Source organism: Schistocerca americana, chromosome 2 (assembly GCF_021461395.2).
Source record: "Schistocerca americana isolate TAMUIC-IGC-003095 chromosome 2, iqSchAmer2.1, whole genome shotgun sequence".
In the NCBI taxonomy this organism is placed as follows: Eukaryota; Metazoa; Arthropoda; class Insecta; order Orthoptera; family Acrididae; genus Schistocerca; species Schistocerca americana.
The window spans coordinates 894,156,551-894,169,920 of NC_060120.1; the positions used below are offsets into that span (position 1 = coordinate 894,156,551).

A 13,370-nucleotide genomic window follows, 5' to 3' on the forward strand; every position below is an offset into this window, starting at 1 on the left:
TAGAACTACTTAAACCTAACTAACCTAAGGACATCACACACATCCATATCCGAGGCAGAATTCGAACCTGCGGTGCCAGACTGAAGCGCCTACAACCGCTCTGCCACAGCGGCCGGCTAAGGGGTCGAAGTTGAGTGACTGTAAGAAGATACAAGACGACTTAGACAGACTTTATAGCTGGTGTGATGAATGGTAGCTAGCCCTAAATGTGGATAAATGTATGTTTATGTGGATGAGTAGCAAGGCGAAACCTGTGATGTTCGGATACAATATTACTAGTGCCCTGCTTGACACATTCAAGTCGTTTAAACAGCTGGGAGTAACGGTGCAAAGTGATATGAGGTAGAACGAGCATATGAGAACTGTCATAGGGAGGGCGAATGGTCGACTTCGGTTTGATGGGAGAATTTTAGAAAAGAGTGGTTCACCTCTAAAGAAGACCGTATAAAGGACGCTGGTGCGACCCATTCTTGAGTACTGCTCCAGTGCTGGATCCGTGCCAGGTCGGATTGAAGGTGATGACTGGGTGTTGTGTGATGTCCTTAGGTTAGTTAGGTTTAAATAGTTCTAAGTTCTAGGGAACTGATGACCTCAGAAGTTAAGTCCCATAGTGCTCGTAGCTATTTTGAACCGGATTGAAGGAAGACTTCGAAATAATTTAGAAGTTTGCTACTACATTTGTTACAGGTAGGTTCGAACAACACGTAAGTGTTACGGAGATGCTTCGGGAGCACAAATGGGAATCCCTGGAGAGAAGACGACGGTCTTTTCGAGAAACACTACTGAGAAAATTTAGAGAACCGGCATTCGAAGCTGACTGGCGAACGATTCTGCTGCCGCCAACATACATTGCGCGTAAGGACCACGGAGGTAAGTTACGAGAAATTAGGGCTCATACGGAGGCGTATACATAGTCGTTTTTTCTCTCCCTCTATTTGCGAGTGGAACTGGAAAGCAAATGACAAGTCGCGGTACGGGGTACCCTCCGCTACGCACCGTACAGTGGCTTGCGGAGTATCTGTGCAGATGCAGACTTAGAAGTAGATGTGATTGTGAAATGGAAACACAAAGGAACAACCATGGCCAAACCAAGACCAGGCAGACTATATGTAGTGACTGGTAGGGACCATAGATCATTACGGAAGATGTATGTAAAAAATCTCATGAAATCAGCGAAGAAATCACTCGAGAGTTGCAGAGTGCTATCAGCAGTCCAGTTTGCACAATGACCGTGCGAAGTGAGTTAAAAATAGTGGAGTATAACGGTCGAGAATCTCGTCACAAGCTGCAGATTTCTGTACTCACGACACTTGAGGTGTTGTAAAGAGCAACGCCTTTGGACAGAAGATGAAAAAAATGGCTCTGAGCACTATGGGACTTAACATCTAAGGTCATCAGTCCCCTAGAACTTATAACTACTTAAACCTAACTAACCTAAGGACATCACACAACACCCAGTCATCACGAGGCAGAGAAAATCCCTGACCCCGCCGGGAATCGAAACCGGGAACTCGGGCGTGGGAAGGACAGAAGATGACAAATGAGTGACTGGGACTGATGACTGATGCTATATCCTTCGGCATTCTGGATTTGGCAAACTACTCTAGAGAAACGGTAAATGTGGAAGAATATGAGCACAATTGACATCACTGTTCACTGGGTACAGTAGAGAAACAGTTGGGAGACGAAATTGAATCAGTATGATAATGCACGCTGTCATGAGGCAGTAACTGTGACACTATGGTTTGTGGACAGTAAGATTTTAGGAATGGGCTGGCCTCACCTGAAACAAATGAAACACCTCTGGGATGAGTTGGAACGTCGACTTCGCGCCAGATCTCAGCATCTACTGCCTACTCTGCCTTCGGTTCTTGAGGGAGAGTAGGCTGTCTTTCCTCCATAGACATTCAGACGCATCAGTCAAATCGCCCCCGTGCGAGTTAAAGCCGCAATAAGCCGAACGGTGGACACATCCCCTGCTACTGACCACTGACAGGTGCCCGGAAAATTTTCACCGATACTGTACCTACACTTCTTACGACTGTCGAACATTCTCAATTGTGTTCCGATACCTTACATGTAAAAATGAAACATAAAAACTGCAAACAGATCAGTGCAAAAAGAGAAGAGTATAAGGTCAACTGCCGAGTGACAGGCCTTGTAATGGCAAAACCACAACACTCTAACACGTCTCAGCTTCTGGCAGCCACAAGCACATACTGCAGTTAATTGTAGAGACAAGGGGCTGAGGTTACTACACAAGCAAATAATTTTGAATGGAAAGACGAAAATGTGAAGTTCACTTATAAATGGTTTTTGTTTATGAAGAGGAAGTGCTCTAATGTCGAGAACATCTAAAACTTGTTTGGCCGCAGCGCGCTACGGGGACAGGATTCAAACACTTGTTCTGTGAGTATTTTCAAGGCAGCACTAAAGCCACTAAAACTAAAACGTTGGGCTGCATCGTACGATGCTATCTACGTACTTACACTACAAGTCATTAAAATTGCTACACCACGAAGATGACGTGCTACAGACAGGAAGAAGATGCTATGATATGCAAAGGATTAGCTTTTCAGAGCATTCACACAAGGTTGGCGCCGGTGGCGACACCTACAACGTGCTGACATGAGGAAAGTTTCCAACCGATTTCTCATACACAAACAGCAGTTGACCGGCGTTGCCTGGTGAAACGTTGTTGTGATGCCTCGTGTAAGGAGCAAAAATAACGAATACTGCTCTTATTTATATTGTGATGTATTTTATTCTACACAAGGAGTATCATAATTAGTGTTCCGCGTGGTCTGGGGCGTCTTGTCACGGTTCGCGCGGCTTCCCCAGTCGGAGGTTCGAGTCCTCCCTCGGGCATGGGTGTGTGTGTTGCCCTTAGCGTAAGTCAGTTTAAGTTAGACTAAGTAGTGTTTGAGCCTAGGGACCGATGGCCTCAGCAGTTTGGTCCCATAGGAACTTACCACCACCACCATAATTAGTGGCGACAACACATACAGATGAAAGTGCACCATACTAGAAGCAAAATGGCCATTGCAAACATGGGCTCTAAAGCACATATGGGAAAAGCAATGAGTACTTCATCATCTTCCATATCGTGAAACAAATCTCTTGTATTGCAACCTCTCCGTTTCCCATATTTTGAGAGGCGGTAATATAGGTTAAAACAAGGAGGAAACCTCTAGTAAATATGTGTTCTAAAGAGTGTTGTTTAAGAGCTATGAGCACTACTTCATCTTCGCTAACGTGAAGCACTCCTCTTTTCTGAACAGGTTTCCACAGCTCTTACGCATTTTAGAAAACATATCCAGTAGATAATATTTTTCTTATTTTGGTTCATAATATTTCCTTCCAAAATATGGGAAGCAAAGAGCTTGGAGCACAGGAGGTTTGTTTCACAGTATCGAAGAAGTGCTCATAGCTCTTAAAGTATCATTTTAATGCCCATGTTTATCGGACCTTTTTGTTTCTGGTATCATTTACTTTCAACTGTATGTGTTTACGGCATTAATTATTATACACCACTAGCCATTAAAATTGCTACACCTCGAAGATGACGTGCGACATGCGCGAAATTTAACCGACACGAATAAGATGCTGTGATATGCAAATGATTTGCTTTTCAGAGCATTCACACAAGGTTGGCGCCGGTGGCAACACCTACAACGTGCTGACATGAGGAACGTTTCCAACCGATTTCTCATATACAAACAGCAGTTGGCCGGCGTTGCCTGGTGAAACGTTGTTGTGATGCCTCGTGTAAGGAGCAAAAATGCGTACCATCACGTTTCCGACGTTGGTAGGGGTCGGATTGTAACCTATCGCGATTGCGGTTTATCGTATCGCGACATTGCTGCTCGCGTTGGTCGAGATCCAATGGCTGTTAGCAGAATATGGAATTGGTGGGTTCAGGAGGGTAATACGGAACGCCGTGCTGGATCCCAACGGTTTCGTATCACTAGCAGTCGAGATGACATGCATCTTATCCGCATTGCTCTAACGGATCGTGCAGCCACGTCTCGATCCATGAGTCTACAGATGGGGACGTTTGCAAGACAACAACCATCTACACGAACAGGTCGACGACGTTTGCAGCAGCATTGACTATCAGCTCCGAGACCATGGCTGCGGTTACCCTTGACGCTGCATCACAGACAGGAGCACCTGCTATGGTGTACTCAACTCCGAACGTGGGTGCACGAATGGCAAAACGTCATTTTTTCGGATGAATCCAGGTCCTGTTTACAGCATCATGATGGTCGCATCCGTGTTTAGTGACATCGCGGTGAACGCACATTGGAAGCGTGTATTCGTCATCGCCATACTGGCATATCACCCGGCGTGATGGTATGGGGTGCCATTGGTTATACGTCTCGGTCACCTCTTGTTCGCATTGACGGCACTTTGAACACTGGACGTTACATTTCAGATGTGTTACGACCCGTGGCTCTACCTGTCATTCGATCCCTGCGAAACTGTACATTTCAGCAGGATAACGCACGACCGCGTGTTGCAGGTCCTGTACGGGCCTTTCTGGATACAGAAAATGTTCGACTGCTGCCCTGGCTAGCACATTCTCCAGATCTCTCACCAATTGAAAACGTCTGGTCAATGGTGGCCGAGCAACTGGCTCGTCACAATACGCCAGTCACTACTCATGATGAACTGTGGTATCGTGTTGAAGCTGCATGGGCAGCTGTACCTGTACTCGCCATCCAAGCTCTGTTTGATTCAACGCCCAGGCGTATCATGGCCGTTATTACGGCCAGAGGTGGTTGTTGTGGGTACTGATTTTTCAGGATCTATGCACTCAAATTGCGTGAAAATGCAATCACATGTCAGTTCCAGTATAATATATTTGTCTAATGAACACCCGTTTATCATCTGCATTTCTTCTTGGTGTAGCAATTTTAATGGCCAGTAGTGTAAATAAAGATTCAATGACGTTCTTAAGACTCCGATAGCCGTAATCTTTACGAAGAAGAAATGTGATGAATGAGGTGTAGCAATAGTTGCTAAAAGAAAACTGAATCCTAGAACTTTGTTACCATTTTAGGAGTTCGGTGGAAAGTGCTAGAAACAGTCCATAGAGCATCAAAAGCCTTTGAGTCTAAAAGTGAGGACGTAGCAATAACATACAGCGCAAATACGTAACCTGAAAGGATCGTTTAACAAACTAACTGACTAAGTTTTAGACATCTGTGAGTTATAGGGCATTAGAGTGAAACATCCCTTAGAAAAATTAAGAATGACAGTGCTGGTAAACCTCTACGTTATTTGATTTTCAAACAGCTGAGCAAAACTGAACGTAGTCCGACATTTCTCTCTTTACTTATTCTGATCAACACTAAACTGACACACAATATTTTCAGCGCAACGCAATATGACTTTCAATAATCCCTACAAAAGAATGGCCCTGACTAACAATAACCTATACCTTTCATGAATCACTTACCTCACAAAAATCATGTAAGTAGGCTGTTTAGGTTTTTATGTTGGAAACGGCACGTAGCACTCTGTATGAAAATCACTGACTGTGCTGTTTGCGATCTGTGGTTCGTTGGCATTGTTGGAATATACTCTACTGTAGTGTTGGGCATTTGGATGTGAACAGCGCACAGCGTTGTGCAGTTGGAGGTGAGCCGCCCGCAGTGGTGGATGTGGACAGAGAGATGGGAGAGCTTTGAGAGCGTACGATCTGGACGTGTGTCCGTCAGAAAAAGGAAATTTGTAAGACTGGAAGACTGGATGTCATGAACTGATTATATATATATATAATTACTTTTGAACACTATTAAGGTAAATACACTGTTTGTTCTCCATCAAAATGTTTCATTTGCTAACTATGCCTATCGGTAGTTAGTGACTTCAGCTTCGTTTGTGATGTAGATGATTCATGAAAGGTATAGCTTATTGTGAGCCAGGGCGATTCTTTTGTAGGGATTATTGAAAGTCAGATAGCGTTGCGCTAAAAATATTGTGTGTCAGTTTAGTGTTGATCAGAATAAGTAAAGAGAGAAATGTCTGAGTACGTTCAGTTTTGCTCAGCTGTTTGAAAATCAAATAACGTAAGACGTTTACCGGCATAGTCATTCCTAATTATTCTATGGGGATGTTTCAAGAGTACGTTCCCTAAGAAATGAATAGAAACAGTGAAGAAGAAATGGGGGTGAGAGTGGGAGGGAGGACCGGGTATGAGAGATGATGTGTGGGTGACGGATTGGAAAGTTGAGAAAGAGGGAAGCGTCAAGGGGGATGGGGAGGACGACTCAATTTTATTTGCTCGGAGGCCCCCATAAATGCAGTTACGAAACTGGTCAGAAGCCCTTCGGCCGTCGCTGCTTTATAAACAGCCACTACCAATGCGACGCATCTAACAGTAAAAATAGTGTGTGTAGCAGTGTAGTAGCCATTACAGGAGATAGTGAGTGTCGTGTTAAGCATAAGGTGTTGCTCCTGAAAGGTTGATTCTGCTAACCGTTTATGCGGGAGCTAAGACTCCTTAGAGAAGGTGAAGAGAGTACAGAATGTAGTGACAATCTCGGTATTTGCTGCTTTTCAACAGATAATGATAAATTCCTTTACCGACCTTCCTTCCTGCAAGTACAGGGCAGACTGGCAGGTCGTGTCCAGAATGAGATTTTCACTCTGCAGCGGAGTGTGCGCTGATATGAAACTTCACTCCGCTGCACAGTGAAAATCTCAATCTGGAATCATTCCCCAGGCTGTGATTAATCCATGTCTCCGCAATATCCTTTCTTTCAGGAGTGCTAGTTCTGCAAGGTTCGCAGGAGAGTTTCTGTAAAGTTTGGAAGGTAGGAGACGAGATACTGGCAGAAGTAAAGCTGTGAGGACGGCGCGTGGGTCGTGCCTGGGTAGCTCAGTTGGTAGAGCACTTGCCCGCGAAAGGCAAAGGTCCCGAGTTCGAGTGTCGGTCTGGCACACAGTTTTAGTCTGCCAGGAAGCTTCATGGCAGGTCGTGTGCCCAACTATGTAGTTGTAAAACTATGTTGTAAAACACTTTTTTGCTTGGGTTTATTAAAGGAAGTCGACTTCGATTTTTACTGTTTGAGTTTTGGTCACACTGAGGGTGGGGATGGGAACAAAGTTGATCCGTCAGTCACACGGAATTTCTCTTCCACAATGGGCAACAAAAAAAACTGTTTCCGTGCGCCGTAATTGTCTCACATTGCGACGTGTAAATTTCAAATTTGGCTGAAAGGTGTCTACAACCTCTCTCTATAATGGTGCAAAAGCGTGGCGCTCTGCGATGACACCCTCGGTGTTGGCGACGCATAAAACAGCAAGGTGTCGACAGAAGCGAGAAAAAGGCCAAGGTTCAGAAGTTCATAAGAGGTGTAAGGTGCGTTAATGACGTCACATTCGCACCAAATTTGACCACAATTATGTCCAACGCCGTCGTAGACGCGCCACTCGTTGGCAATGTCGCCACGCCCTCTCTTACCCACATTTTACCCCTTCTTTTGACGCGTCTGCGACGGAACCACCACACCAGTTTGCAATCATGCCGTTTTCTTATGGATGGCTGAGGAAGTGTGTCGAAGGGGTTGCGTGTCCTCAGGCGTTTGGGCAGCCGCGGGACGTCACTCAGCTGAATGGGCGTCGAAGTTTCTGACAATCACATTCTTAAAGTGCTCAACAAAGGTGTGCCGGTGGCACCAAGGATGTTGCCGAAATGAGAGGGATTTGGTGGGACTGTTTGCCGTTTTATTCACGCTCACGTCAATGTTGCATCCCTCCGTGATCACGCCAGAGGAGGGCGCGATGTGCGAGGGACGAAGAAGCATGAACACCCTTTGCTGCTACGGATCGCATTCAGATTTCGTCTAATGGTTTTGAACGGTCACTAGTGGTTCCATCCTGTATATCAGAGCAAAAGTTGCAGTCACGCTACGCTCCAAAGTGGTCATATCACGTTCAGTGGGGGGTTGCAGCCCCACGATGTCCTTAGAGAACGGTTGAGTCGTTCGGGGATGTCAGCAATGTCGAACGTTGTCGAGAAAGTCTTCCTGTCGCTCATCGCACTGCGAACTGTCGTTTTCGACTGCGAAATGTGTGGGAATCAACGTCCCAAGGGTAGGGGTGCTCTCTTTGACACTCTTTGTACCATCTGCTGAGGGCTCTTCCTATCGATTGTGAGCGGCGGTGTGTGTGAAATCTTTCTCTCGGCCACTCATAAGAAAGCTGCGACGTTTCTGTGCATGGTGTCGAGGTTCTGAAGTCAATCGCAGAGGTATCGAAAGAAGGGATGAAATGTGGGTAAAACGAGGTGTGATGACCTTTCCATTGCGTGACACATCCAAGATGTCGTTGAGCAAAGTTACAATGAAATTTGGTGCCACTGTGACGTCACTAACCCACCTTAAACCTCTTCAGTAGTCGTAAAACTGAGTTGTAATACACTTCTTTTGCTTGGGTTTATTAAAGGAAGTCGCCTTCGATGTTTACTGTTTGAGATTTGCTCACACTGAGGGTGGGGATGGGAACAAAGTTGATCAGTCAGTCACATGGAATTTCTCTCCAACACTGCGGAAAAAAAGGTTTCCGTTAGTCGTTATCAAACGATAAAAGCAATAGTGCTTCTCTCAGTCGACTCCGGACTCAGACCAAGGTGATACGAACGAAGTACCTCAATTCGCCTTATTTGTTACGTGATATTTGTTCTTGTTGTTGCGTAAGTGTCGACACTTTGCTGTTTGAAGCGTCGGCGAATCTGAGGGTGACGTCACAGAACGCCGCGCTTTTGCACCATTACAGAGGAAGATGGTACCCACTTTTGAGCCAAATTTCGAATTTATGCGTTGCAATGCAGGTTCGGAAAAAGTGATTTTTGTCTTGCGCAGTGTAGCATTCTCCTATCTTCTTCTTCTTTTTCTTTTCCTTGTGACTCTGGTCCATATCTGCTCAGGGTCGGCTTGGTTACACACGTGCGTGGAATGGTTAATTTAAGGGGTGGTATGATGATGCCCTTCCTGTCGCCATCCTGTTATCTGCCGTGTCGGAACTTGTCTACGTGTAGTGTTATTCGTGTGAATCTGGTCGAAATTTTTTCAAATGTTTCAAATTGAGTAACTGAGTTGGTTACCAGTCAGCTGTTAAACAAGCCGGGTGTGCAAAACCGGCGCAAAAACCGCATCCAGGCTGGCCGGTACACCGACCCTCGTCGTTAACCTGCCGGGCGAATTCGATCCGGTCTGGCGCACCTCCCCACCCGTAAGCGAAGCCTTCAACACCCAGCCGGCCGGTGTGGCCGAGCGATTCTAGGCGCTTCAGTCTGGAACCGCGCGAGCGCTACGGTCGCAGGTTCGAATCCTGCCTCTGGCATGCATGTGTGTGATGTCCTTAGGTTAGTTAGGTTTAAGTAGTTCCAAGTTCTAGGGGACTGATGACCTCACATGTTAAGTCCCATAGTGCTCAGAGCCATTTGAATCATCAACACCCAGGGCAAGATAGTACGATCCTATCTATGGAACATTTTATCATTTCTCATTTTCCATCAGTGAGCACTGATTAGTACAAAATAAAAGAGACATTATTCTGTAGGTGTCCGCCCCCGGTAGCTGAGTGGTCAGCGCTACAGAATGTCAAGCCTAAGGGACCGGGTTCGATTTCCAGCTGGGTCGGAGATTTTCTCCTCTCAGGGACTGGGTGTTGTGTTGTCCTAATCATCATCATTTCATCCCCATCGACGCGCAAGTCGCCGAAGTGGCATCAAGTTGAAAGACTTGCACCCGGCGAACGGTCTACCCGACGGGAGGCCCTAGTCACACGATATTTACATTTTTTTATTCTGTAGATGCTTCAAAAGAAGAACTCGGTTTGATGTAACAAGTTTTAAGATATCAAACGATAACAACAATAGTGATTCTCTCAGTCGACTACGGACTCAGACCAAGGTGATACGAACGAAGTACCTCAATTCGTCTTATTTGTTGCGTGATATTTGTTGTTGTGGTTGCGCTTTTTAGTCGGAAGGCTGGTTTGATGAAGCTGGCCATGCTGTCTATGGCGCAAGTGTTAACTATTGTCACTTCCATTGTAACCATACTTTGGTCTCATTCTATAATTTTCATACCTAGACCCCTCAGTTACTGATGACTCCTTGATGCCTGCGGAAGTACCCTGTCAACTGATCCTTACTTTTACTCAAGTTGTGGCGTAAACCTTTTTTCTGCAACAGTAGATTCAGACATTCTTCACTAGTAATGCAGTAAGCATTCTTCTATAGAACCTCATATCACAGGCTTGTAACACCAATCGATATGACTTTCAGTCGTAGGCCGCGGTTTGTATGCCCAATGTACAGTATCTCTAGCTGTTTTAGTTAGCCGAGCTTCAGGTTTCCTTTTTACTTATTCGGTTCAAAAATGGTTCAAATGGCTCTGAGCACTATGGGACGTAACTTCTGTGGTCATCAGTCCCCTAGAACTTAGAACTACTTAAACCTAAATAACCTAAGGACGTCACACACATCCATGCCCGAGGCAGGATTCGAACCTGCGACCGTAGCGCCTTAACCGCGGGACCACCGCGGGCGGCTTACTTATTCGGTCTTTAGTGAATTATGTAAGTCATACAGTCGAGTAAATTTGTTAGTAAATTCATGAAGTTTTTCGTTTGTGCCCGAGATGGGAATAGAAGACGTCTACCAAACTATTTTTGGCGCCTCAGTTGCTAGTTCACATAAATTAATGCGTTTGAAGTCTCGGTATGTAACCAGTTGTGGATTCTTACTACTGAGTAAGTCACTCAAGTTTGTCGCCGAGTCTTAACAGCTCAAAATTCTAGCTTGAGTTTCTTTCCCTTTCCGCTTCTGATAGACAATCATGCCTCTGTTTGCAGACGTCTTAAAATCGTTCGCAGGGCACAGTCAGTCGTAAATTTTCTGCTGTACAGCTAAGGATAGCACAGCAACTCTGCAACTCTACGTGTACTAATGTGCCCTTCATTGGTTTACTACGCAACATGCATTACTTATTGAGAACATTGTTAAATTCTGTATTATCACAAAATCCAATAGGCAGTGCTTTTGATGATGAAATATTCGTTTCACAACACATACGCTCAGTTATGTGGCACTTGTAAAATATAGCGTCAAACCATTGGACGTGTACAAATATTCAATCACGGCTACAGATGTAATGAAAAAGACTGTGTCAGTGAAATTTTCTCAATTTGCAATGTGGTATATGTGCCCCATCTGGAATGTAGTTCAGTGTATTTGAATTAGACTGAAGATTAACAACTGTAATTCAGGAGCACACCCTCCACATTCCCACCACTCGCTACAATGCAAGTGCTGTGCCGACATACAAGTGGCCTGTGGACCGGAAACATCAAGAGATGAGTGAACGCCTTGAGCTGTGTAGACTCTGTATAAACAGTTAGGTCCTAAACCCACAGTTTATATAATGACGAAGTTCGGATTTAGGTGAATGGTAAAAGACAAACCAGCTACTCCCCCACAACACCGTTTTCGCCCGTTAGGGCCCTCATTCAGGTTTTCAGATGCTATGATAAAACAGTATATATGCTTAAAAGTTTTTGAAAATGTCACAGAATGCATGCGATTTTGAATTATCGCCTTATAAACGTTCGTGGCATTGCTGAGATTAGCCTGATCCCTGGGTATATATGATTATATCTGCGTTGGCCCCTGTCCGCAACGACCGGCATTCAACGAGAGGAAGTTAATTGAACCTACGACAACTACTGTACTACTCATGTGTTACGACCGGGTTACTAGCTGTGTGAATACTACAATAAACATGCCATTATATTTATCTGAGTTTATTAAATAAACATCATTGCTGGTAACAACACACACAAACATCTCACATACGTACCGGAAATATAAACCTGGTTTAAGCGGTGCGGGCAGAAATGAATCCAACGCCACGGCAGTTAACAAGAGGACATACCATTCTACCTACACGTCTAATCTACAGTCGATCAGATCTCCACTAGAAGCGAGTGTCACAATGTCTCCCATACAACTGAGTGCCATGAAGTCTGCGAAAGAAGTGAGCCGTAGATCTTCTGACTGGCAAGTGAGAGAGAACCAAAAACAGACAGCATCTTCCCTTAAGTAAGCGTTTCCTGAAAAGCGAGAGGCCGACCATTCTCCCCACACTACCCACTTTTGCTATTACTTTTCAGGATTTTATAATATTAAATTCCTGTTTTCTTGTGTCAATCTTGTTTCGATCCTAAGTTTCTTTTTTTAATTGTAAATGCTGGTGTAACTCTGTTTATTCTCTGTTTTTTGATTTGCTGATACAATATTTGGCACACATTCTTTGCTAGCCATCCCAATGCACAGAATAAAAGTGCCTAGCACCTTGATTTGTAATAGTCGCACACGAGTCTAGCGTTACAGCACGCGAATAGCGCTGAGATTGGACCCGTGTGTTACCTGCTAGGACAGTCCTGCCGAAGCCCAACGCTAGCATGAGGTCCGTCCAATCTCCGATGTCCTGCTGATAATTTATTAGACTCACGAGCATAATTTTCCAATGTCTGATCTCGTAACATTACGATGGTGTGAACTGAAGAACGCCAATGATTCCATTCCAATAGAAATACAAGAACAATCTCAGGTAAAAACTCAGAAATGACGCCCGCCGTGTCTGTGTTTGGTTGCATCGCTTGGTACCTAATACGCATGTCTGAAGCACATTTCGTGAACAACACTGAGGTTCGGCGCGTGTCTTACCTGCCAGGAGAGTCCGCCGAAGATCATCATGAGCAAGAGGTCCGACCACTCGCCGATGTCCTCCTGTTTGAGAGTGCCCAGCCAATCAGCAGACGCTACGGCAGAATGGTCGACGGCGGGGTGCGAGTACGCAAACGGCGCCGACAGCACCTGGAAAACGCAGTCACAGTTTTTCTGACATTGAGCAATTTAGTGGATAACTAGGCTAGGGCTACACACTACAGCAAAGAGAAGTCTAATGCACCCGAGGGGAGGTCATTACCATGTCATCTGAAATCAAGATGCACGTAGCGAAATTCACAATCCGATAATGTAGACTCGCAAGCATAAATTTCCCATTTCAAATCTCGTGACATCACGTCGGTGTCGTAGGAAAAACGCGGATCTTATGTTACATTTCAATACTGGTATAAAAAAGAAACAACTGATGCTTCTTCACAATGCTGGCATGCTGCTATTGGAAATAACATCGTTTCCTTTCAGCGGTATTGTTAGCGATGGCCGATGTGGATTTTAGCTAGTTTTCCTCTCTCGTTCAAACAAATTCTGGGATAGTCTCCAGTCTCTGCCTCCAAAAAATATACAAACAGTTAAAATACGACACCACGGAGAACAATGTTTACAC

General features: G+C 45.0%; 1 protein-coding gene across 1 annotated transcript in view; it reads right to left on the bottom strand.

Moving 5' to 3' along the window:
* Positions 1 to 13,370, bottom strand: part of LOC124594528 (high-affinity choline transporter 1-like) — a 378,310-nt gene that overhangs the window by 79,502 nt on the left and 285,438 nt on the right. Inside the window, exon 6 of the mRNA XM_047132900.1 lies at positions 12,746 to 12,895. Within this exon, the coding sequence (XP_046988856.1) occupies positions 12,746 to 12,895 (150 nt within the window). The remainder of the gene's footprint in view (positions 1 to 12,745; positions 12,896 to 13,370) is intronic.